The sequence below is a fragment of the Capra hircus genome, chromosome 1 (assembly GCF_001704415.2).
Source record: "Capra hircus breed San Clemente chromosome 1, ASM170441v1, whole genome shotgun sequence".
In the NCBI taxonomy this organism is placed as follows: Eukaryota; Metazoa; Chordata; class Mammalia; order Artiodactyla; family Bovidae; genus Capra; species Capra hircus.
In genome coordinates this window covers 19,771,054-19,797,205 of record NC_030808.1, presented here as the reverse complement: position 1 = coordinate 19,797,205, position 26,152 = coordinate 19,771,054, and the positions used below count along the sequence as shown (strand labels likewise).

At 35.1% G+C, this 26,152-nt stretch overlaps 1 protein-coding gene across 9 annotated transcripts in view; it reads left to right on the top strand.

Moving 5' to 3' along the window:
- USP25 (ubiquitin specific peptidase 25) overlaps positions 1 to 26,152 on the top strand; it is a 170,232-nt gene that overhangs the window by 136,649 nt on the left and 7,431 nt on the right. For all 9 annotated transcript variants that reach the window (XM_018052748.1, XM_018052607.1, XM_018052437.1 and 6 more), the window contains 5 exons: positions 10,416 to 10,594; positions 12,390 to 12,468; positions 17,631 to 17,710; positions 21,816 to 21,939; positions 25,936 to 26,131. In XM_018052748.1, the coding sequence (XP_017908237.1) occupies positions 10,416 to 10,594; positions 12,390 to 12,468; positions 17,631 to 17,710; positions 21,816 to 21,939; positions 25,936 to 26,131 (658 nt within the window). The remainder of the gene's footprint in view (positions 1 to 10,415; positions 10,595 to 12,389; positions 12,469 to 17,630; positions 17,711 to 21,815; positions 21,940 to 25,935; positions 26,132 to 26,152) is intronic.

Genomic DNA, 26,152 nt, shown 5'->3' with positions numbered 1-26,152 from the left:
AGATGCCATGATCTTTGTTTTCTGAATGTTGAGTTTAAGCCAACTTTTTCACTCTCCTCTTTCACTTTCTTCAAGAGGCTTTTTAGTTCCTCTTCACTTTCTGCCATAAGGGTGGTATCATCTGCACATCTGAGACTATTGATATTTCTCCAGGCAATCTTGATTCCAGCTTGTGCTTCTTCCAGTCCAGCATTTCTCATGATGTATTCTGCATAGAAGTTAAGCAGGGTGACAATATACAGCCTTGACGTACTCCTTTTCCTATTTGGAATCAGTCTGTTGTTCCATGTTCAGTTCTAACTGTTGCTTCCTGATCTGCATATAGGGTTCTCAAAAGGCAGGTCAGGTTAATTCTTCTAGGCCTTTGTTAATTGGTTCTTGTATTTTCTCCATTTTACTTTCAAGGTTTTTGATCATCTTTACTATCATTATTCGGAATTCCTTTTCAGGTAGTTTGCCTAGTTCCTCTTCTTTTATTTGGACTTCTGTGTTTCTGGTTTGGTCCTTCATTTGTGTAGTATTTCTCTATCTTTTTTTTTTTTTTTTTAAGTTGCTGTGTTTGAGGTCTCCTTCTCCCAGGCTTCATGATTGAATTCTTCCTTTTGGTTCCTTTCCTCGTAAGGTTGTGTAAGCTTCATGTAGGGTGATATGTGTGCTGTGTTTGTTTGTCTGTTTTTCCTTTGATCAGCAGGGCTGAGTGAGGTGGTAATCCTGTCTGCTGATGATCGGGTTTGCATTTTTGTTTTGTTTGTTGTTCAGGCGAGGCATCCTGCGCAGGTTGCTACTGGTGTTTTGTGATGCTGGGTCTTGTATTCAGGTGGTTTCCTTTGTGTGAGTTCTCACTATTTGACACTCCCTAGGATTGGTTCTCTGGTATTCTAGGGTCTTGGAGTCAGTGCTCCCACTCCAAAGGCTCAGCGCATGTTCTCTGGTCAGGAAGTTTCCACAAGTGGCTTGTGGCATTAAGTGAGATTAAAACAACTAACAAAAAATGAGAAAACAAAGATGAACCCCAAATGGCAGTTACAAAGTTAGGCAAATAATAATTAAAATAATGGAATATACACCCATGAGCAAAGTCAAAACAGTCCAATGTAAATAAAGTACAATAGATTGACCCAGCGAACCAAGGAAATCAAAAATTATATTTACCAGTTAAGAACAAAACAAAAGCACAAACTGGAAAACAAAACTAAAGCAAAGTGCCAAGTGGGGAATAACACAATGAAAACAAAACTAACAAATATGTTGAGAGAAAAGGAAAGAAAAGAAAAAATTTATATGCAAAGTTAAATAGAGGTAGATGAAGAAGATTTATTATATACATTAAAGATTAACTGCAAGGGGAAAAGATCAGTAGGAAAGGCAAACAAAGGCATAAATGTAAAAAAATATATAATAGGTTTTAAAAAAGTAAAAAAAATTATAAAAAAGAGAAAAGACAAAAAAGAAGAGCGAAAAAATGGAAGGAAAAAGGAAAACTCCATAGCACGGCAAAAACCCGATGTAAATGCAGAGGGTTATAACAACAATAAAAAGTGTGACTGAATATACACATCTACATATACACCCATAAGCAAAATCAAAACAGTCCAACAAAAATAAAGTACAATATATTGACCTGACAAACAAAGGAAACCAAAAATTGTATCTACCAGAACAAAACTAAAGCACAAACTGGAAGACAGAACTAAAGCAAGATGCCAATTGGGGAATAAAGCAATGAAAATAAAACTAACAAATATGTTGAGAGGAAAAGGAAGAAAGAAAATAAAAAAATAATAGATATGAAAAGTTAAGTAGATGAAGTTTTATGTACATTAAAGGTTAACTGCATTGGAAAGGAACAGTAGGAAAGGCAAGCAAAAGAATAAATGTATAATAATAGTAATAGGTTTAATAGAAAAAATAATAGTAGGTTTAAAAATTTAAAAGAAAAAAGAAAAGAAAAGCTCCCCAGAACTGCAGAATCAAACATAGAGGCAGAGGTTTATAACAACAATAAAAAAATGTGACTGAGAAAAAGAAAGAAAAAAACTCAAAAGCTTAATTAGATTTAGTAGTGCCAATAAAATCGACAACTACAACAGTGGTGGGGGCAGGGTGGAATTCAAAAGAATACACAGAACAAGTCAAAACATAAGAAGAATGTTTTTCGTGAGTCACTGCTGTCAGAGTCCTTTCCCTCACTGGGAGTCATAGTAAACCTCACCTCGCTAGAATACCCTCCAACACTGTGATATCTGGACTTGTGGGGCCAGCTCAGATTCTAATCTGGTCTTACTCCTATGTCTTCTTGCCGCCAATGTCCACAGCTATCAGAACTAGTGTGTTTTATTTTGTAGGAGCTCTCAATGACATTTTATATTTTCCATAGACACAGAGACTGCCTACTTGATCGTGTGAATTTCATCTGCATGTTGTACAGCTGGTGGGAAGATTTGGGGCCTTCTTCCTTAGTCACATTGCTCCTGGTTTCAACTGTGGTTTTATTTTCACCTCTGCATGTGCGTTGTCCACTGGGGTTTGCTCCTGAGGCTGCCCTGGAGAACTTGGGTTTGCCCCTGTGAAGGCCAGGTGTGGAGGTGGTGCTGCTATTTGGGTTGCAGGGGCTCTGGCAGCACCAGGTACTCAGGGGAGTTGGAGGCTAGGGCAGCAGGAAGTACAGTGCTCTAGAAGGGTATGGCAACCATTATTGGCCAATACGCTCCAATATTCTTGCCTGTAGAACCGCCCCCCACCCACCCCCAAGAGAAGCCTGGCAGGCCACAGTCTACAGGGTTGCAAAGAGTCAGACACTACCAAAGCAACCCCGTGCACATAGATGCAAGAATTTTTGCCTGTGGCAGCTCTGCCCCAGTGAGAGTTGAGCATGAAGGTGGCACAGCTGCTTGGCTTGCAGGGACCTTGGCAGTGCCAAGTGTACAGGGACACAAACTGCCTCCTCGGCAGGAGTTATGGCCCTATCAGAGTCTTTTTCCGAGCCTCTTGTAACTGGCGATCAGAATACCTCTTTGGCTAGTCTTTCTCCGCAGCTCCGCCCATTCAGGCACTTAGAGGGCTCCCTTGCCTGAGGTCTTTCTCTGGCGTGTCAGGCACATAGAGGGTACCCCTTCTCCCCCTGCCCCCCCCCGCCCCCGGCTGGGGTCGTGCTCTGTAAATCAGTGCATCTGGCACTTAAAGGGGCACCCTGGGTGGGGTCCTACTCTGTAGGTTCAGCGCATCAGTCACTTAAAGGAGCACCTTGGGTGGGGTCCTGCTGTGTAGTTCAGTGTGTCAGGCGTTTGATGCATCACCTGCTGTATTGTTCAGCTGCCACTGCTGGCATGTGGGGAGAAAGAGGCTGTGGTGATAGCTCCACCCCCTTTCCTCCACAGGCATTTCCCCCAACAATCTCCTCCCTCACGTCCCCTCTGCCCGCATCTCCGAGTCAACAGCAGCCCTCGCCCTAGGATTGCTCCACAGTCCCTAAACTCCAGTTCCCTGGTGCTATGCTGCACCTTCCAGGGACTCTACATCCCTGTCCCGGGTATGTATGGCTGCGGCAAGGACTGTCTGATTCTCATTCCATTTAGGCTGCCACAGATCAGCTGTTTCACTCTCAGCCTGAAATGTTTCTCCTCTCACTCGGACAATGGCCCTGATGTGGGGATCAGACCCCTGTTTCAGTTCCCCCACCCACCAAGGGCAGGTCCAGTCCTACTAACACTCCTGTTTTTCCCCCTAGTTCCTTCATCCTACTGATTTTTGCGTGGGTCTATATATTCCTTTCCACTCATCAGACATTCCTGTCCTCTCTCAGCTGGTGTTCCACATGCACCTCTGTGTCTGAAGGTGTATTCCTGATGTATCCATGGAGAGAGATGTACTCCACGTCCACCTACTCCTCCGCCATCTTGTTCTCAGCCTACCTCTCTCACTTTTTAATTTCCACTCCACAATTAACCTCTCTCCCTGATTAACCTCTTATTTCTTATATATGCTTCTAGATAAATAAGACTGATATTCAGTACTCATCCATATGTTATAACTTAAATAAAAATAGAAGTTTCTTCTTTCAATCTTTATCATTCTTTTTCATGTAATGTGGTGGATGATTTAGTCATGTCATGATTTGTAGATTTTTCATAGGTACATTTTATTTCCCATTGAACTTACCAAAGTTTATTTAAACACTTTTTTAGAGCAGGGCTTTCTAATTTTTTCCTTGTTATGACAAACAAGGATGAATCTAGTTATGGATCTGGCCACCATAAAGTCTGATAGCATTAGTATCTCAATCCTTATAACTTACTCATGGCTTAAGTTAGGAAGCTCTGTCCCACATGAGCTGTTACTGGCAAAGCCTTTATGGTCAGATGCCTGGATTTAAATCCTGGCTTTATCACTTAATAATTGTGTGATTTTAGGCAAATTACTGAAGTTATCATGGCCAGTTTTTCCATTTATAAATGAGAAGTTATCTTGAGAATTAAATGAGATAATTCATGTTAGATATCACTGGACAGTGTCTATCACATAAAGAATGCTCACAAATTGTAACTATTATTAAATCCCATATTACTGTTTTTGATGGGTATTAGGATCATTTCCAGTATTTTTGAGAATGTTCTTGTACATATTAGGTTGGTGCAAAACCAGTTGCAGTTTTGCATTGTTGAACTTTGCCATTTGATGTACATTCTTAAATGTGACTATGTTGTACATCATTTTAATGCACATTTCTTGCTTTATGTTATTTGTTAGTGACATTACTTGTTGTTTTTTTTATGTATTTTAGTCTATAGAAATGATATTAGACAAAAAGCAAATTTGAACTATTTTCTTGTTCAAGTTCAAAATGGGTCATAAAGCAGTGGTGACAACTCACAACATCAACAATGCATTTGGCCTGGAAACTGCTGACAAATATACAGTGTGGTGGTGGTTCAAGAAGTTTTGTCTAGGAGACGAGAGCCTTGAAGATGAGGAATGCACCGGTCAGCCATTGGTTGTTGACAGTGACCAATTGAGAGCCACCACTGAAGCTGATCCTGTTACAGCTACAGAAGAAATTGCCCAAGAGCACATCAATCATTCTATGGTCATTTGGCATTTGAAGCAAATTGGAAAGGTGAAAAAGCTCAATAAGTGGTGCCTTATGAGCTGACCACAAATCAAAAAACTTGTGATGTGTTATCACCTCTTACTCTATGCCACAGTAACCATTTCTAATCAGTTTGTGACGTGATAAAAAGTGGATTTTATAAGACAACTGCAATGACCAGCTCTGTGGCTGGACTGAGAAGAAGCTCCAAAACACTCCCCAACGCCATACCTGAATCAAAGAAAGGTCATGGTCCCTGTTTGGTGGTCTGCTGCTGCTGTGATTCACCTCAACTTTCTGAATCCTGGTAAAACCATTACATCTGAGAAGAATGCTCAGCAAATCAATGAGATGCACCAAAAACTGCAACACCTGTAGACCACATTGATCAATAGAAGGGGTCCAGTTCTCCATGACAACCACATGTCATGCACAGCCAACGCTTCAGAAGTTGAACGAATTGGGCTACGAAGTTTTTCTTCATCTGCCATATTCACCAGACCTCTCGCCAACTGAGTACCACTTCTTCAAGCATCTCAACTTTATGAAGGGAAAATGCTTCCACAACCAGCAGGAGGCGAAAGATGCTTTCCAAGAGTTTGTAGAATCCTGAAGCACAGATTTTTATCCTACAGGAGTAAGCAAACATTTCTCATTGGCAAAAATGTGTTGATTGTAATGGTTTATATTTTGATTAATAGAAGATGTGTTTGAGCCTAGTTATAATAATGATTTAAAATTCAGGATCTAAAACCATAATTACTTTTGCACCAACCTAAATATATTATTGAAAATTCAGTGAACATAACATAGTATATTTGCCCAGTCAAAATATTTATGAATTTTAATTCACTTGTTTAATTTATATAAATAAATGGAAAGTTTGTCAGGTTTCATTTTTTCCTGTCTTGATAATTTTTAATTGCCACCTATATTCTCAAATCCTTTCAGAATTTAATTGTACCTCATATTATTACAGTGAGATGGATAATTATATTTCTCAGTATTTTGAGTCTTCTCAGAAAGGAACAAGATATGCCTCTTCACTCTTTTGGCTCTCTCTTAGGTCCTTAAGTAAGGTTTTATTATTTTACTTCAGCATGGTCTTATAGCTTCTTTTTTAATCTAATCTTAGATGTGTAGAAATTGTTTCTGTGAATTGAGTTACTTATCCTCAATAACAAATTATTGGTAGAGTTATCTTGTAGGAAAGTTAATTACTTGTATTTATTCATATAGTGTCAAATTATTTTTTTCTAATAGTTTTCCAGTGGATTCTCTTGATTATTTCAGTAAACTGCCTCCTAGTAATTATCTCATTAGTTGTTGTTTAGTCACTAAGTCCTGTCTGACTCTTTTGCAAAACCTGTGGACTGTAGCCTGCCAGGCTCCTCTGTCCCTGGGATTCCCCAGGCGAGAAGATTGGAGTGAGTTGTTGTTTCGTACTGTAGGGAATCTTCTTGACCCAGGATCATTTAATCCCTGTCTCTTGCATTGGTGGGCAGATTCTTTACCACTGAAACACCAGGCAAGCCTCAGTTAATCTCATTTCCAGGATAATTTTTGTTATACTTTTTTCTTGTTTCATTTCTGAAATATATTCAGGCTTTCAGAATGTAGTTAAATAATAAAATAATGGTGATAAACTCCTTTGCTTAGTTCCTTAGTTTAATGTGAATGTTTGTAGTGTTTTATTATTAAATAGGATGTGTAGTGTTGGTTTTTAATAGCTCCTCTCTTATAGATTTAAAAATAAAGACAGTTTCTGAAATTTACAGTTAAAGAGTTTTATTTTAAACTGATTGATATTGGAATTTAGGCATTTTTTAAAAATGCATCTATTAGAGATTCTGCACAAATTTCTGCTTAATGCTTAATTCTTACAAAGGAAGGATCTTAGCATTGATCTACCTTTTTTTTTTTAATCATTGTAAACACTGTCTCTTCTTATATTTTCTTTATGTACACAAGGAAGTTTATCAAAATTAGATGTCAGTCTGGGCATCCATGTTCATAAGCAAAATTAGCCTTTTTAAAAATATTTGTCAATTTTTGATATTCAGATTATACTAGTTTTATATAATATTAAAGAAATTTTCCCCCCTTTTTTTTGTTTGGAGCAGTTGAGATATAGAAGTCTTTGAAGATTTGCTATAACAGCACAACTCTAATACAAAATAAGCCTAATTCCTTTATTGGGTATAGATTGTAGGCAGCGTTTTCAGTTATCTATAGTTTTGCTTGGGTCTCTTCAGTTTTTCTGCTTTGTAAAGTAATTCTGGTAACTTATATTTTCCTAGATGATCATCTGTTTAATAAAGATGTTATAGTTTATTGGCATAAAGTTATACGTATTATTCTTTTATAAATTTTAAAACTTTTTCCTGTATTTTTTTTAATCACTTTCCTGATTTCTAATGTTATTTTTATCCCATTTCTTGGTCTTCTATTCAGATTTTTGAAAGAAAAAGCCTTTTGTGGTCCTTATCTAATTGCCACATTATTTTCTTTCTTCTGCTTTATTTTGGTTTATTTTCTTTTTCTAGTTTCTTGAAATAAATGTTATTTTATATTGCTTAAGCTGAAATTTCCCTGGTACCAATCTGGCTGTGTCCTTTAGGTTTTGAGATTTCATATTCCCAATATTATTATAATTTTGATTCCTTTGGTCCAAGAATAGTTTATAGAAGAATACTTCTAATTCCTAAGTGTTTAGTTTGGGAATTACCTTTAATTCCTATTTATATAACATACAGTCAAAGACTATAACCTATATGATTCTGATCCTCTGGAATTTGAAGTAGATTTTTTTTATCTCTTAGTACAGTATCAATTTTTAAAATAAAATGATATATTTAGCTTTCTGAATTTTACTCTATCTTACCTTAGATCTTACTGCCTCCAGAGTGTACTATACATTTGTATATTTGGTATTTTAAATAGTCTGTGAAAGTGAAAGTCACTCAGTTGTGTCCGACTCTTTGTGACCCCGTGGACTATACAGTCCATGGAATTCTCCAGGCCCGAATGCTGGAGTGGGTAGCCGTTCCCTTCTTCAGGGGATCTTCCCAACTCAGGGATCGAACCCAGGTCTCCTGCCTTACAGGCGGATTCTTTACCAGCTGAGCCACGAGGGAAGCCCAGATGTAACTTCTATAAGAACTAATACATGTAGAGTATGTTTTATCATGTGATTCAGAAAAGTAGAAAAAAGTCAAACTAAAAATCGTTTGGAAGAAGATTTCAAAAAACAGATTTTTAACCAGTCTCATTGAATGGATCATGTGTGGCTTGATGGGAGATGGTCAAGGACATCATCCAAGTAGAGCACTTAAGAAACAAAGGCTTGTGCATTTGTGAGGAGTGGAGCTTGATCTAAATAGAGGAGTAACAGGAAATAAGACCTAATAGGTAACGTTGAGCCTGGTTAGTCAGACCCCGTTAAATGTTAACTGTAAATTGTGTAAAGATCTCCTGAATACACCAGCGTGGAACACCTCATTGAAAACTTGAAGGAATATTTATATGCAGTACATTTTGAAAGTGAGAAAACTTTTTGAGAAGGAAGTTGATTAACAAAACAATGATAACATTCATTGGTAATTTATGCTAATAAAATTTAGTATTTTTGTGTTTGAAAAATTGCTCTACAAATTTAGAAGTGCAATTCTACCTCTAGTGGTTTAATAAAACACCTATAAATTGTGAGTTTGGTATTTACTCATTATAATTAGGAGAATCGTAAGTAGAGCAAAATCAAGAGGTAAACATCATCTTAAACCTGACAGATAATCTCTCTAATAGAAATCTGTTTACTATTTATATATATATACATATAGATACATATAGATATATATATATATATATCCCAGCCTGCATTTTGAAGGGTGGTGGGAGAATGGATAATCATTTAGTATTATAATGTCTGATAATCTAAACTTATATTATTATTTGAGAGAGAATTTTATTTTGGTCATACCAGTTTCAGCCAAAAGAATGACATCTGAAATATTTAAATACACAAAAACCTTCTGATAGCCTATGGAAATCATTGTCTAAAGGGCCATAAGAGGAGAAACAATTACTTTTTGTTTTACACTTACTCTCAAATTCAGTAGAGTGTAGTTATTAAATGACCATGTGCCTTTTTTTCAAATTGGAAAGATTAAAGAGTTTGTAAGCAAAGCATGCAGTAACGTGAGTCATGATATCCTTACATGACAAATATAGTTAATTTTCATGGCTGCTTTTTAGCACAGCAATAAAATGAGAATGGCATATGTGTATCTAAAATAAAGTTGGAATAATTTATCTATAGAGTAACTATCTTACTCTGTTTATAATGCTAATGTGTATAGAAAGGACTTATTAGCTCCCCCTTAAGTTTGAAAACATATAACTAGAATGTTCCATTTACTGTTTTTCAGGTACATTTTCTCACTTCTATATAATACAGCCAAATAGGTGATAGTATCTGGATGGCCAAGAATTGCTTAGGAAACGCATGCAAAAAAACCCTTTCCAATAGAATGGACTTTTTGTAACATATTTTGCATGTAGCTCCAAATATCTTATGGTTAGTAGAAAATAATTTAGATATGATGTCTAATATAAATGAATATTTTAATTAAAGTGTTATCTGTAATTATATGGGCTTCTTACATATGGCAGACTTGATATGTATCTGTATACATATTTCTCTGAGCAAATATTTTTCAAATCATTTGCTTATGTGTGGGAACACACATTAGTATTTAATATTTCTCATAATAGTAGTTGCAAGTAAAGAAAAGGTTAGCTCAGTATCAAGGTAGTAATAGTGATAGTGTTCATTGATAAACATTACACTGGTAAAATTCAAATATTTTTGAAACAAAAATTTATGGTGAAGGAAAAGGCTTACTTTTTCATCCCTTATTTGTAAGCTCTACAGTTAAAGTTAACTGTGATGGTATTATTATCATCCATTTAAGAGCCAGCTGTTTTCTTTCAGATATGAATATTCTAGGGACCTACAGCTCAACCCTAGAATTTTAGATATTAGAGGTGTACTTCAAATGGAGCATAGATTAGGAGATATGCCAAGTATCTCAGTCTTCTGATGCCTCTGAATAGACTTTGACCAAACTCTGATAAGTTTTGCAAAATAACTCTTGGTAAGCTTAGATGTATTTAAACTATGGAACATGGGACAGTGTTCTTAGATATACAACTACATTTTTTGTAATATTTTAAAAGGAAAACATATTTGAATATAAGGATAATTATAATACTGAAGGATGTGAATTATTATAATTAACTAAGATTGGCATTTTGTTGTATTTTCTAGGCAATTAAGTTGGAATATTCAAGGTTGGTTAAATTGGCCCAAGAAGATACCCCACCAGAAACAGACTATCGTTTACATCATGTAATAGTCTACTTTATCCAGAATCAGGCTCCAAAGAAAATCATTGAGAAAACATTGCTAGAACAATTTGCAGATAGAAATTTGAGTTTTGATGAAAGGTAATTTGAAAATACAAAATGTTAAGTATTTTATTCACGTGCTCAAATTGCCCGTGTTGTTCTTATAGCTCCAAGTGCAATTTTTGAATATGTATTTTACACGTAGACATATTTCAGTAAGTGCAGCACAAAATTTGACTTCACTTAATTCAGTTGCTTTGTAATTTATTTGTTACTTATAATCATGACTTTTAAAAGTTTAACCCCAAAATAATTTAAATGATTTTATTACATTTTAATTGTGAACCAAGGTTCTGAGATAAGCAATATAAAGATACACAGAAGAATATAATATAATTTTCACTGGCCTTTGGGAACTAAGAACTTCAGAGAAATAAAGAATTTCTGAACCTCTGCACTATGGATATTTTAGGCCAGATAATTTTTTTGTTTTGGGGTGGGGGCTATCCTATAATTTGTAAGATATTTAGTATGTTCCTGGCCTCTACCCATTATGTGCCAAGAGTACCCCTCAAGTGGTGACAACCCAAAATGTCTCCAGATACTGCCAAATAGCCCCACTGGGAGCAAAATCATCCTTGTTTGAGAATAGTTGGGGAAAGTAATTAATCAATATACACAAAGTAATTAAACATCTTCTGACTTAAAGAGAAGGTTTAGAATGGTTAAATGAATTTTGGTTTACCCAAAAAGTTTTTTCTTAGAAGTTTCTATAAAACTGTTTACTAATGTTAAAAATTAAAATTTAATCTAGTTAAGTTAGAATAAATACTATTTAAAAAAAAAAATTTCAGCCCTCAGGTAAACACCCAAAGTATTGAAGTTTTAAAATGTAGAAACATTTATGCTATCTTGGAGTTCATGGTAAACACATTTTAATTCTGAAGTAAATGATTATCCTTTCATGCATGTCTCAAAAATACTGAATTCAAAATATGTGTAGTAGAGAAGAGTGTGGTGGAAAATAAAGCATCTAGGATTAATTTCTGCCTCATCATGTGTCTGCTGTGAAAGTTAGGATTAAGGTTTCAATGCACGTAAATGGTTTTGAGCATTATCTGGTAAATACTCAGTAAGTATTGGCTATGAGTTTTTATTAGTAATAATGTTGACATCACTTATTTTGTTAAATATAACTGAAGAACTCAGAAATGTTGACCCTCTTTTATCTGGGCTGTTAGTGTACTGTGTTCCAATGAGTATATGCTGTTGAATTTGGGGAAGATACTTATGAAGTACTCACATTGACTTTTCAATCTTCTGCAGTTAGCCCTGGCAGGTAAAAATAGTTTGTTTTGAAAAATCTACTTTCTCTTGTGCTTGAAATACAGAGTAAACTATATGTGATAACTATAAATATATTTTGGGGAGATATCTTTAGCAGTGGTTCTGATCATAAAATCTGTTGAAATATTGCCATTCCTGTATGAAAGGATAGGCACATTTTGGATATCTACTTATGATTTATGAATAATATTATTTAGGGGAAGTGAGATTTCATGTCTCTGGAGCTTGCTTAATAGAGATACATTATCAATTTTTTAAAAACTTTTTTTCATGTTTAATAGAACATAATTTTAAATTCATATAGAAATATAACATGGTGAATTAGAATTATTGCTTCTGTCATCTTTATATACTTAGTAAATATCCAGTATTGTCCAAAAAATGAGATTTTTCACTTACTTGAAATTTGTTTCCTCAAAAATATTGCACAGTGATAGTGGATTTCATTTTCATATGTGTTGGATAGTTTAATTTTGCATAAAACATATTTTTTAAGTTTTTATGGATTTTGCTTTTAATTTAGAAATATTTTTTCTTTCATTTGAAGGTGTCACAACATAATGAAAGTTGCTCAAGCCAAAATTGAAATGATAAAACCTGAAGAAGTAAACATGGAGGAGTATGAGGTAATGTGCCTTTTGGAGGGTTGACTGAGGAATTCTTTAGTTCAGTAATCTTTCATTTCAGTATAGCTAATAATCACGTGAGAAAATTCATCATGAAGGGGTAAAGTAACCTGCCTGAGGTTATCATAGCTTCATGTCACAACTTGGTTAGCAGAACCTACATTCTTAAATGCTGTATTACAGTGAAGCCATGCGATACACTTTCTTTGCTTCATATATATATATTTTGAGGGGAAGTTAAAAATTGGTTTCAGTCATTGTATGCCTTCTGCATTTGTCATTATTGGACAGGGTTGTGTGAGGGAGGCACGCATGTGACCATTTGCAGTGTGCTTGTGGTAGTTTCGTGCACAAAATTCTCTTTGTGTTAACTTTGGCTTTAAAATTAAGTTACAATTCAAACACCTAGTATTTTGTCAGATTTTTAAGTTTAACTTTCTACATTGTTTTTCCAAAAATTTTTACATGAATAAATTTTAATTTGCATTCATGAGTGCCTTTGGTTAGTGATTGGTCACGTTTGCAAACCTGATTACTTTATATTCCCTTAAACAATTAGTATAACTCACTACATTTAACAGATAAAAGGAAGGAGACAGAAAAACATTCATTTTTGATCAAAACTCTTAGCTAAACTGGAATACAAGGTAACTACTTTAGTCTACTGAAGTGTCTTAAAAAACAAAAACTAACAGAACTACCATAAACTACCATAAACATATTGAAATCTGAACATTGAAAACTTTCCTTTTGTGCTCAAGAAAAAGACAGGGATGTATGCCAGTTTTATTCAACACTGTACTGGAAGTTTAAGCAGTACAGTAAGGCAATAAAAATAAAGCAAAAAGTAAGAGATTGCAAAAGAAGAAACAAAGCTTTTGTTATTTACAGATGTTTTATATATAGAAAAGAAAAAGCTAGATAAATTTATTGGAGATAAATAAAGATAATAAGAGAGCTTTGTAAAATACAAATCTATCATCTAGCCCCCGAGCCTGGAACCACCAGGATGCCCATGGATATTTATCCTGGTCCCGAGGATTTTCTGCCTTCTAGTCTAGCCATCCTGGCATCCAGTCCGCTTCTCTCCACCTCAGACTCTGCGGCCGCCCAGAGAACCGGGTGCCAGATACCGGGTTCTAGGACCTAGAAGACCCTCTCTGGAGGCCAGGATATTCAGATGGCAAGAATATACAGAAGAACTGTGCAAAAAAGATCTCCACGACCCAGATAATCACGATGGTGTGATCACTCATCTAGAGCCAGACATCCTGGAATGTGAAGTCAAGTGGGCCTTAGAAAGCATCACTACGAACAAAGCTAGTGGAGGTGATGGAATTCCAGTTGAGCTACTTCAAATCCTGGAAGACAATGCTGTGAAAGTGCTGCACTCCATATGCCAGCAAATTTGGAAAACTCAGCAGTGGCCACAGGACTGGAAAAGGTCCGTTTTCATTCCAGTCCCAAAGAAAGGCAATGCAAAATAATGCTCAAACTACGACACAATTGCACTCATTTCACATGCTAGCAAAGTAATGCTCAAAATTCTCCAAGCCAGGCTTCAGCAATACATGAACCGTGAACTTCCTGATGTTCAAGCTGGTTTTAGAAAAGGCAGAGGAACCAGAGATAAATTGCCAGCATCCGCTGGATCATGGACAAAGCAAGAGAGTTCCAGAAAAACATCTATTTCTGCTTTATTGACTATGCCAAAGCCTTTGATTGTGTGGATCACAATAAACTGTGGAAAATTCTAAAAGAGATGGGAATACCAGACCACCTGACCTGCCTCTTGAGAAATCTGTATGCAGGTCAGGAAACAACAGTTAGAACTGGACATGGAACACCAGACTGGTTCCAAATAGTAAAAGGAGTATGTCAAGGCTGTATATTGTCACCCTGCTTATTTAACTTCTATGCAGAGTACATCATGAGAAACACTGGACTGGAAGAAACGCAAGCTGGAATCAAGATTGCCAGGAGAAATATCAATAATCTCAGATATGCAGATGACACCACCCTTACGGCAGAAAGTGAAGAAGAACTAAAAAGCCTCTTGATGAAAGTAAAAGAGGAGAGTGAAAAAGAGAGCTTAAACCTCAACATTCAGAAAACTAAGATCATGGCATCCGGTCCCATCACTTCATGGGAAATAGATGGGGAAACAGTGGAAACAATGTCAGACTTTATTTTTTGGGACTCCAAAATCACTGTAGATGGTGATTGCAGCCGTGAAATTAAAAGACCCTTACTCCTTGGAAGAAAAGTTATGAGCAACCTAGATAGCATATTCAAAAGCAGAGACATTACTTTGCCAACTAAGGTCCGTCTAGTCAAGGCTGTGGTTTTTCCAGTAGTCATGTATGGATGTGAGAGTTGGACTGTGAAGTAGGCTGAGCACTGAAGAATTGATGCTTTTGAACTGTAGTGTTGCAGAGGACTCTTAAGAGTCCCCTGGACTGCAAGGAGATCTAACCAGTCCATTCTGAAGGAGATCAACCCTGGGATTTCTTTTGAAGGAATGATGCTAAAGCTGAAACTCCAGTACTTTGGCCACCTCATGCGAAAAGTTGACTCATTGGAAAAGACTTTGATGCTGGGAAGGATTGGGGGCAGGAGGAGAAGGGGACGACAGAGGATGAGATGGCTGGATGTCATCACTGACTCAATGGACGTGAATCTGAGTGAACTCCGGGAGATGGTGATGGACAAGGAGGCCTGGCGTGCTGCGATTCTTGGGGTTGCAAAGAGTCGGACACGACTGAGCCACTGAACTGAACTCTGCATAATTTTAGGAGATGTTATAAAGAAGACCTAAGTTAATGGATGTATGTATTGTGTTTGGAAAACTTGGTGTTGTAGAGATGTCGTTTTCCACAGAATGGTTTATTGAAACTGTTCAGTTTCTGACAAACTTCTAGCAAGTTGTTTGATGGAGCTTAATAAGTGATCAAAAATTTTATGGAAATGCAAACATTCTAGTATCAGTATTCTTGTAGAACAAGGTAGGAAGGTTATTTTCACTTGAAATCAATATAAACTATCTTAGCTTTTATACTTTACAATAATATTATTATAAGAATGGGTAAATTTGAATTATAAGGCAAATAGAAAATCTGGGAACATAGCCACAAAAAAAAAGGACACATAATACATGCCAGAGATGCAGGCAAATTGGTTTTAATTCTGCCCTTGTCTCCAAGATTCAGGTTACATGGGACTTGATTTTAATTGTTATTTGCTTCTGCAGTCCCTCCACCAGTTTGCTTCATCAGATTGGATGCTGCATATTTTTATTCTGAAAATTTCTCATATTTTTTCTAATTGCAGAGCCACTAAATCTTACTGGTATTTACATGACGTTTTTGGATTTTGTATATCCCACATATCTTTGTCTTGCTCTGAGTCTCCCATCAGTAATCCTTGGCCTGCAAACCAAATCTAGTTCATCACCTGCTTTTATAAATAAAGTTTTATTGGAACATAAGCCATGTGTTTAAATATTGAATATAAGCACTTTCACCCTACAACTGCAAAGTTGAGTAACTACAACAGAGACTGCATGGCCTACGAAGCCTAAAGTATTTATTGTCTAACCCTTTAAAGAAGAAGTTTACCTACTGAAAACTTCTAAGGTGAATCTAATGATAACAGAATGGCAATTTGAATACTTCTGCCAGAAAAACTAACTTTATGCTTAAAGATAAATTTTACCCTTATGTGTATTAATGTCTTCTATCCCTGGTGGCTCAGATGGTAAAGAAATCTGCCTGCAGTGCTGAAAGATCCATATTTGATCCCTGGGTCAGGAAGATCCCCTGGAGAAGGGAATGGCAACCCACTCCAGCATTCTTGCCAGGAGAATTCCATGGACAGAGAAGCCTGGTGGGTTACAGTCCATGGGGTCGCAAAGAGTCAGATAGGACTGAGTGACCAACACTGTCACTTTCAATAGTATGAAAATTTTGCCTTTTTAAATTAAAATGATTTATATTCAAGGAGAATATATCAATAGTTAGCTAGTAACTGGCCTATATGTACCTTACTTTCATTTATTTACAATAACTTGTATAAAAGCTTTCACACTTTTATCATCACTATCTCTTTTAGGTTAATCATATATTGAATTTTAGTTACGATTTTCTTTGAATCAATTTTTATTAAGTAAAAAAATCTTGATTTTTTTTTAAGAAAACTGTTTTCTAAAATTGTAGATTGTTAATTCTGAATCATTTTGTTATATGACATGCTCAATAATTGTGGGTGTTTTGGAGAGGGGCTGTGAAATGCTTCTCTCTTTTTCACCGTATCTCAGTTGAAAAGACTACTTAGCAACCATATTTAAAATTTATCACAAATTTTGCAAAATTAAAAGGTTAAATATATTACAACATTTTTTATTTTTCTTTCAGTTCCTTAAAACTCTGTTTCAAATAACAGTCCTCAAGCTTTGATTCCAATTAGTTAGCTTCATTTACCTTCTACATTCAATGTGCTGTAGGTCTATAATAATTTTTTTTTTAATGTAGTGTTGCTGCTTTACATTATGTTAGTTTCAGGTGTACAGCATAGTTGTTCAGTACGTTTACAGATAATACTCTATTAAAAGGTATTGCAAGAAAATAGCTATAATTCCCTGTGCTGTACAATATGTCCTTGTTGCTTATCTATTTTATACATACTTTACATTTTCTAATTCTGTACTTGTACTGTACTCCTCCTCCTTTTCCTCTCCCCATGAGTAGCACTATGGAGGTTTCTCAAAAAAATGAAAATAATCCAGCAGTTCTCTCCTGAGTATATGTCTGGAAAAAATTGAAAGCAGAAATTTGAAAAGATATATGCACCCCAAATATTCTCTGATAATATCTTAATAAACTTTTACACTGAAGAATTTTTGAGAGACAGATGGCCTACCTATTGATTATCTTGCCTTTTATTTCTGCTATCTTCTAGTGTGATTGTTTAATTTCTCTCATCAGTGTCTACAGTTTTTACCTTTATCTTTACACTGACATGTTTGTATGTAAGAAATTAAAGTCTTGATTTAGGTCCAGTTTATCTTCAGTTTTGAACTCTTTGCTTCTGTTAGTTCAAGTAGTTATCATAAAATGTATTTGTAAGTAGTTTTCATTGTAGTTTTAATGTTCTTTCACCTACAGGAGTGGCATCAGGATTATAGAAAATTCAGGGAAACAACCATGTATCTCATTATTGGGCTAGAAAATTTTCAAAGAGAAAGGTAAGGCAAAATGGACACCCATGATAAGAAAACCTTAATTCTTGTATTCTATTCAGACGTGACCTCATCTCTTGAAAAGATTTTATTCACAATATATATTTTCAATAAACTTTATTTTACAACTCTCTTAAATTTATAATTGCAAATTGCAAAGTTAATACAAAGAATTCCCATATACAATATATTTTCCATTTGAAATTAAATATGTAAAGTTAACATTATTGTCATTGATTTTATCAGCTCTCAGACACTACAGTTGAAGTTTAGAATGAAATAGGATTAGATTGAAGCCTAGATTTGCTAGGGACCAAAGCAGCTGGTTTTCCTTCCCTGGGCTTCCCTTGTGGCTCATCTAGTAAAGAATCTGCCTGCAGTGCAGGAGACCTTGGTTCAATTCCTAGGTCGGGAAGATCCGCTGGAGAAGGGATAGGCTACTCACTCCAGTATTCTTGGGCTTCCCTTGTGGCTCAGCTGGTAAAGAATCCACCTGCGCTACAGGAGGCCTGGGTTCAATCCCTGAGTTGGGAAGATCCCCTGGAGAATGAGAAGGCTGCCCACTCCAGTACTCTGGCCTGGAGAATTCCACGGACTAGTCCATGGGGTCGCAAAGAGTCAGACGTGACTGAGCAACTTTCACGTTCACTTTCAAAGCAGCTGGTAGCCAGCAAATGGAACTCTTTGTATTCTCCAACATCCACCTTCTTGTCACTAGCCTTTTTCCTGTTCTTTCTGAGTTTAATCTTGATTGCAAATTAGCAAATGTTTCTAATGTGTCCCTTTTTCCGAAATTCCAGGTGCTGTAAAAATTATATCTTTAGAAAACTGATCTCTTGTCTTCTAAATATTGCAGCTGTAAATATTTTAGATTGCTTCTCATACAAATTACAGGTGATTTTAAAGGAATTTCTACTTACCAAATTGTTATTGTTACTGAGAAGAAAGGCTGCATATTGATTTATTGAGCACTATAGATTATTAACTAATTACATTTATTCATTATCCATGTATTTAATTCATATCCTTTAACACTAATTTACTTGACTAGGGATTTTTTAAGTGCCATGTTTAAAATGCACTGTAATATTGCCACCAAGTAAAAAGGATATTGATTTTTTTTTCTTTCCTTTTTTATTGTGTATTTTACCTCCACTAGAAGTAGTAATGCTATTTTTTTAAATGCCAGCATGGAGTATTACTTCTAGAACTACGCTGTACAAGATGGTGGCTAAGGAGCCACGTAGGACAATTTAATTTAATTACAATTTTTAAAACTTTTCAGTTTCTCAGTCATACTAGCCGCGTTTCTGATGTCCAGTAGTCACATGTGACTAATGGCTGCTGTTTCGGCCAGCACCGACACACCACTTCCATTACTGCAGGAAGTTCTATTGAACAGTGCCACTCTGTTCATTGAACAGGCACAATGCCATCAAAATCTTGAAAGTTAACTCATAAAAGTAGAAAAGTAAAAAGTAGTATTAATACTTGGAGGCAAATTATTGAAGTCCTAGTGATTGTGTACTTTTAAGATAATTCACTTTGGTCAGTTGAAGTAGAAGATATTTTGATCAATAGCTCTCTTTTATAAAATCCTATTTTGGCCAACATTCTATTTCTTTAATAGGAGTATTCTAATTTGCTTTAGGGTTTTAGAGATTAAGGTTTCTAAGAAAAATATGAATATGCCCTTACAATAGCATAGACTGTGTAAAAGACTTTTCCATTTAACAGATAAAGAAACTAGGCTCCAAAGTGATACAATAACTTTGCCAAGGTCACACAGCTGACTAGGGAGAGAAAAATTGAAATAAAGGCCTCTGTGTTCTTATATTATTTAATGAAATAAGAAAAGGACAAAGTGTATTCATCATCTCAGTAAGAACTAAAAAGATGAAACTTTCTTCTTTGCTCTCTACATCACTTCTGTATTAGCTTTTCTGAGCTAGCATTTGTTAAAAGACTTTAAGTAAATTGTGTTTAAATTTCATAATTTGCTTAATCTTAAATATATTCTTATTGGTAAAATGAATATTATTATCATGGCAAATGTTTATTATTAAATTGGAAATATCAGTTAGGAAATTAGTGATTGTAGAAAATAATATTTATGGAATTTTGTAAAAAGAAATGTTAATTATACCACAAATGTAGCAGTTACCATAACTAGCAGTATATAAGATGTTGGCAAAATGCTCTGTCAAACTTTTTTAATGAAAATATAGCACTTGAAAGCCATAAATTAAATATTTATTAATGGGCTAGTGTTACTTCTATGAGTAGTGAAATGAAATCATGTTTTAGGAGCCATAGTTCTACAGCAGTAAAATTGAAAATTAAAGAGAATCTACCAGGCTACATAGTCTTATTTTATCTTAAATAAGATTTTGGTAACTGGACTGCTGAATTTTATTCTAATTTACTTGAAATGGAAGCACTTTAAAGGCTGATGAAACGTGGAACATTCTGTGTACTTCACTAGAAAATTGGAATAAGTTCATGGTTTCAGAGCTATTCTCAGAGAGATGACTCAGGTCTAGAATGCCAGAAATGGATGCCATTCCAGGGAGACCTTTCAGCTGGGAACTTAATGGCTGTAAAAGGAAAGGTAGATGTGCCAGCAGACTAATTCAACTTAGTGGCACAAGGCAGCATTTGATACTATTGTCACTCTCTAAACGAAAAAAGCTTTAGCTGAGACTATACCCATATTATTTCAAAATAAGATTTCATGCCCTAAATTCAAGCAAAAACAGATCCCTGGGAAAAGCTGTTTTCAAAAAGTATTTAAAAGAACATATGTTTAATGAAGTAGTTTCAGATGTATAATTTGATTTGTCATGAATGACCATGTTTATTTCCCTATAATTCTACATTTAACATTTGGACTGTATAATTGACTTGTTTGTGTCTGAGCACCTGAAATTAACAAACAGTAACAATGATGGGCAGTATTACTTAAAGAGTTATAAAATATTGTTTCTGTACATTTCACTTCTTAGGATGTTGCATTTTTCAGAATTTGTAAGATATGCTGTGACTAGAAAAATTGGCTTATAGGAGGTATCTTAAAACATCTTTCATATTTCAGTTATATAGGTATATTGTTGTTGTTTTAGTCACTAAGTCAAGTCCAACTCATTTGCGACACTGTGAACTGTAGCCCACCAGGCTCCTCTGTCCATGGGATTCCCCAGGCAAGAATACTGGAGTTAGTTGCCATGCCCTCCTACAAGGGATCTTCCTGACCCAGGGATCAAACCTGTGTCTCCTTATTGCAGGCAGATTCTTTACCTCTGGGCCACCAGGGAAGCCCATACAGATAAACAACTGTATATTTGTCCTACAGCATGTTAGAGGAGGGATAATCATTTTAGAGACAAATATAATACTGATATATTTGCGTCATATTCTCTTTTTAAAACTTAGTTTGAACTTCATGAGGTCTAGAGTTATAGCAATATTAAATATTAAACAAAGGCCTAACCCTGTCTGCCCTTTATGTTAGTGTTTGTACCCCAGTAGATTTCCCAGATTTGGAAGCATTTTTTCCCTTTCTGCTTCACTCAGCTCCTTTGGATATTCTCCTCTCGGTTAACTTTTCTCAATGACTGGAACTGTGCCCTCACATAGGGAAGAAAAAAACAAAGTGACGAACGGTAGTCATTTAATTAATCAAATAATGTTTGTGATAAGCAAAGTAACCTGATCAGTCCCTCAAACAAAATGTCATGGTGTTGCTAAAAAAGTAGACTGTTGACTTTCATGTCAGTGTTAATTTTGAATCTAAATGGAAAGAATTAGCAAAGAAGATAGAAGGAACTCTCTGAATCACTCAGTTTGGCCTTTTTCTCCCAGTTTTTTCTAACTTTCTAGCTCAGTTTTTTTGGGTTTTTTCTTTGTTTTAGTTTTAAAACAACTCTCTACTAGCTTCACATGCAGCTGTTGCTCCAGAGATACTCTCAGGTATACAGTGTATCATTAGATGTTTTATTTTAATGTTGATCTGGATAATCAAAATGTAAATATGTACCTAAAATGTTTTGTAATTATAGTTACCTTTCTTTTACAAAAATAAAATACTGATGCTGTACTTCTGTTTTTTAAGTTATATAGATTCCTTGCTATTCCTTATCTGTGCTTATCAGAATAACAAAGAACTGTTGTCCAAAGGCCCATACAGAGGACATGATGAAGAACTGATATCACATTATAGAAGAGAATGTTTACTAGTAAGTTGAAGGCACACAGTGTGTGTTTACTCTATCATATTGTTTTACATTGGGCAGTTTTTTAGACTCATGTAAATGACCATAAATTCTGATATGGTAATTGTCATGATGATGTCTGTCCTCTGGGTCTACTTCCTTGAGGTGTGGGAGACTATACTCAATTCTTTATCCCTTCTTCTTTAAGAATCTTAAGTTTTACAGATGATAAATAAGAAATGTTCTTAAAATGAGATCAGAATAATTAATTTTTATATCTAGATTTCTTCTCATTCTACCATTCCCTTTTTTGATGCAGAAGAAGTGCTGAATGGTATGATGAATTATCATTATTATTATTCCAGAAAAAGTATAGTTTTTCTGAGTTTTTATAAAGAATATATTTGGTGTATATAACATTAAATAATTCATTGTAATATGAAGTTTTTTTCCATCTGGTCATTGAAATTTTTTCCTCAAGTATTTTTACTGTGTATGTGCTTAAATATTATTGTTATGAACTTAAATATTTTCAGCAGTTCTTTTTCCCCACCAGTTTACTTTCTGGCTGGAATATTTTGTTAATGTTTCTTGACTTTGTTTATCTTTAAGTGTAAAACCACAAATTCCATCTTTATACTTTTTATGATTGGATTTCTTTTAGCTATTAACATGACTATAGATTGTGAACCTCTAAGTCATGTTTTTTTTTCTATAAAATACATAAAGGTATGCAAGAGTGTATCATTTTTGAGCCAATATAGGTTACTTGGTTTACATGTACTTTAAAAAGACTTTCAGTAGGTGTACTGCTGAAATGTTTTCTTTCAGTAGAACTGCAGAGTATATGTTAATTGTAGTCTGCATTATGTCTTCAGAATTTTTGAATGGCAAGAGTAGAAGCTTGTGATTTTGTTATTTTTCTCTTAGCTGATTTTATTGCATTTGAGTATATTTTAAGATTTTAATTATTGATGGTTTGTATCCATCAAGAATGGTATTCTTAATTTGTTGTTCTTTAGTCATTAAGTCATGTCTGACCCTCTTGTGACCCCATGGACTATAGCCCGCCAGGCTCCTCTGTCCATGGAATTCTCCCAGCAAGAATTCTTGAGTGAGTTGCCATTTCCTTCTCCAGGGGATCTTCCCGACCCAGGGATCAAACCTGCATTTCCTGCACTGGCAGGCAGATTCTTTACCTCTGAGCCACCAGGGAAGCCCATTCTTAATATGGTCAGTTTCAAAAGGTTTTTAATCAGTGCCCAAGAAGGAAGATCTGAATTACATTCAGGTTCATAATCCATGCATTGAATGAATCAAAGCACTTGTTAATGTAAAACTTTGCAGTGTTGGAATATTGAAATTTATTGATAAACCTATTTTAAACATAAACACAACTAAAATACTGTCTACCGTAATGGTAGACAGTGTTTATATTATGGTAAACAGTGTTTATCATTTTATGTTAGTAAGCCAGCCACATGTATTGTTTCACATAGGAATTTAACTGTAGCTTCAAGAGGATTTTAGTGTTCCTTTTAGGTGTTTTATTTTTTCCTTTTTTAGTTGTTTTTTTTTTTTTTTAATATTGAGAATTTACTGAGTATCGGGTTCTGAGGGATGCAAAGAGCAGAGCCATTATTATATCCTAAGAGAATTCAATCTGGTGAGAGATGTATACAAGTAATTTTTATATTTCAGAATAAGTATTATGAGAAATACGCAACATAGTATGTTTGGAATTGTTGGAGAGAAGCTTAAGAAATAAGATAAACATTGATCTGTATCCTAATGGATAAATAGGCATTTTGTGCCTTGTAGAGAAGGGGCAAGAAATTCTAGACAAAGGAATATCGTATGAAAAGACATAGATGTGTATACCGGACTTTTGGACTCAGAGGGAGAGTGAGAGGGTGGGATGATTTGGGAGAATGGGAATTCTAACATGTATACTGTCATGTAAGAATTGAATCGCCAGTCCATGTCTGACGTAGGGTGCAGCTTGCTTGGGGCTGGTGCATGGGGATGACCCAGAGAGATGTTGTGGGGAGGGAGGTGGGAGGGGGTTCATGTTTGGGAACGCATGTAAGAATTAAAGATTTTAAAATTTAAAAAAAATAAAAAATTTAAAAAAAAAAAAGAAAAGACATAGAGAGTGTACAACAGAAAATGAAGATAAGTCTGTTGTGGCTTAGTTATGAGAAACAAGTGTAGGTGGAAGTGATGAAGCCAACAGTGTTTGTTGATGTCAAACTGTGTAGAAGCTTATGCATCATTCTCATGAGTTGGTTGTAAAGTTGGAATAAATTGGGCATAATCAGTTTTGTTTTTAGAAAGTAATTCTGGCAGTAGTATACTTGACTATGGACTGGAATGGAGTAAAGATTAAAACAAAGAACCCTGGAAAAGATAGACAGGGAAAAGAGGAAGAGTCTCAACTAAGAGGTACAGTATGAAAGAGAAGTTATGTAAATGGTAAAGGAGATGGTCGGTAACGATGAGATGAGTGTGAAGAACGAAGTAGAGGCATCAAAGCCTCATGACTTACTAGATCTGTTTTGTCTTTGGCTTTGGGGACTCTGAAGAGGATGAATAGGCTGGCTTTGGATATAATTATGCTTAAGTTGTCTCTAGGATCTGTTTTGATTTAGTGAACGTAACATCAAATTCAGAATAATAATGTCTTTGAATGCAAATTGTAAAAATTACACTATATACTTAAAGGCTTATCTCATTTAATCCTCTTAGTCACTATGTGAGGAAGGTTATATACTATGCCATTTTTCATATAAAGAAGCTGAAGCTTGGAAATTAGTTGTTTACTGACTGTTAGATAATTACTTAGTGGCTGAGTTGGACTTTTAGCATAAGCTTTCTACAAAGTCAAGATGAATTGCACAAGAATGTCATAACCTAAGAAATAATATGATTTTTATAATTTAAATTATTTTTAAAATATGAAGATTATTTAAAAACCATACTCTCTATAAACGTGAGATTTCAGACATAAACGTCTCATGAGCAGGTGGGAGGGAGGCTCATGACAGAGGGGGCTATGTGTATTCTTATAGCTGATTCATATACACAACATTGTTAGAGCAGTTATCCTCCACTTTAAAAAAATGTTTTAAGTCTTATTATACCTGTATCTTTTTTCTATCTCCCATGTCTGTATTTCTTATCTCATGGATTTCTTACTTCTATTTAATTAGATGTCAGCATGCTTGGCCTCTGCTCCCTCCTGCCACTTGTTTTTATAAATGAAGTTTTACCGAAACATAGCCCTGCCCATTCATTTACATACGACTGTCTTGGTGCAGCAATATTAATGTCATTGCAACAAAGACTATATAGCCCTCAGAGCCTAAAATATTCCCTGTCTTGTCCTTTACAGAGAAAATGTTACTGATCCCTGTATTGTAACAGATTGTGAGCTCCATGAGAGTTTTCTTATTAATCATTTGGGTACCCCTGCAACTAAAACAGTTTCTGGCACATGGCATGTACTGAGTAAGAATTTTTTGAAGAAATGAATGATTTAATTGATTACCTTTATATTTTTGTATCAAGAAATATAACAGTCCCTGTTCAGCTGACATTTATGGAAAAGATGAGTTTTTCAAAATTAGTATGGAATCTGAATTTCTTTGCTTTTAAAATTACTTTGAGTGCTTATCATATTTTAGAATTGGGGTAATTCACCTCTGGACAATTAATTTAAAAATAGTTCCTATAGTGATGATCAAAGTAAACTGAATATGAACTTTAAAAACATGACAACAGTATTTTTCTGACTTTTTTTTTTTGCTCTTGTTTCTATTGTAACATGCAAATCCTTTTCTAAGAAACTTTTCTCACTTAATAAGCTGAGGTTGCTTTTTCTGATTTCCATTTGTTCTATTACTGTTTGCAAACATGCTTATTATGTTGCCTTCATTATTGTGAGATATTTTTACTTAATTGAAAAAGGAAACAAACCTGTTTTTTTTTTTTCCTCTCTTTCTCTCTCATTGCATTAAGAAATTAAATGAGCAAGCTGCAGAACTGTTTGAATCTGGAGAGGATAGAGAAGTAAACAATGGTCTGATTATCATGAATGAATTTATTGTCCCATTTTTGCCCCTGTTATTGGTGGATGAAATGGAAGAGAAAGACATACTTGCTGTGGAAGATATGAGAAATCGATGGTGTTCCTATCTTGGACAAGAAATGGAATGTAAGTTGAAACAATGCTAGT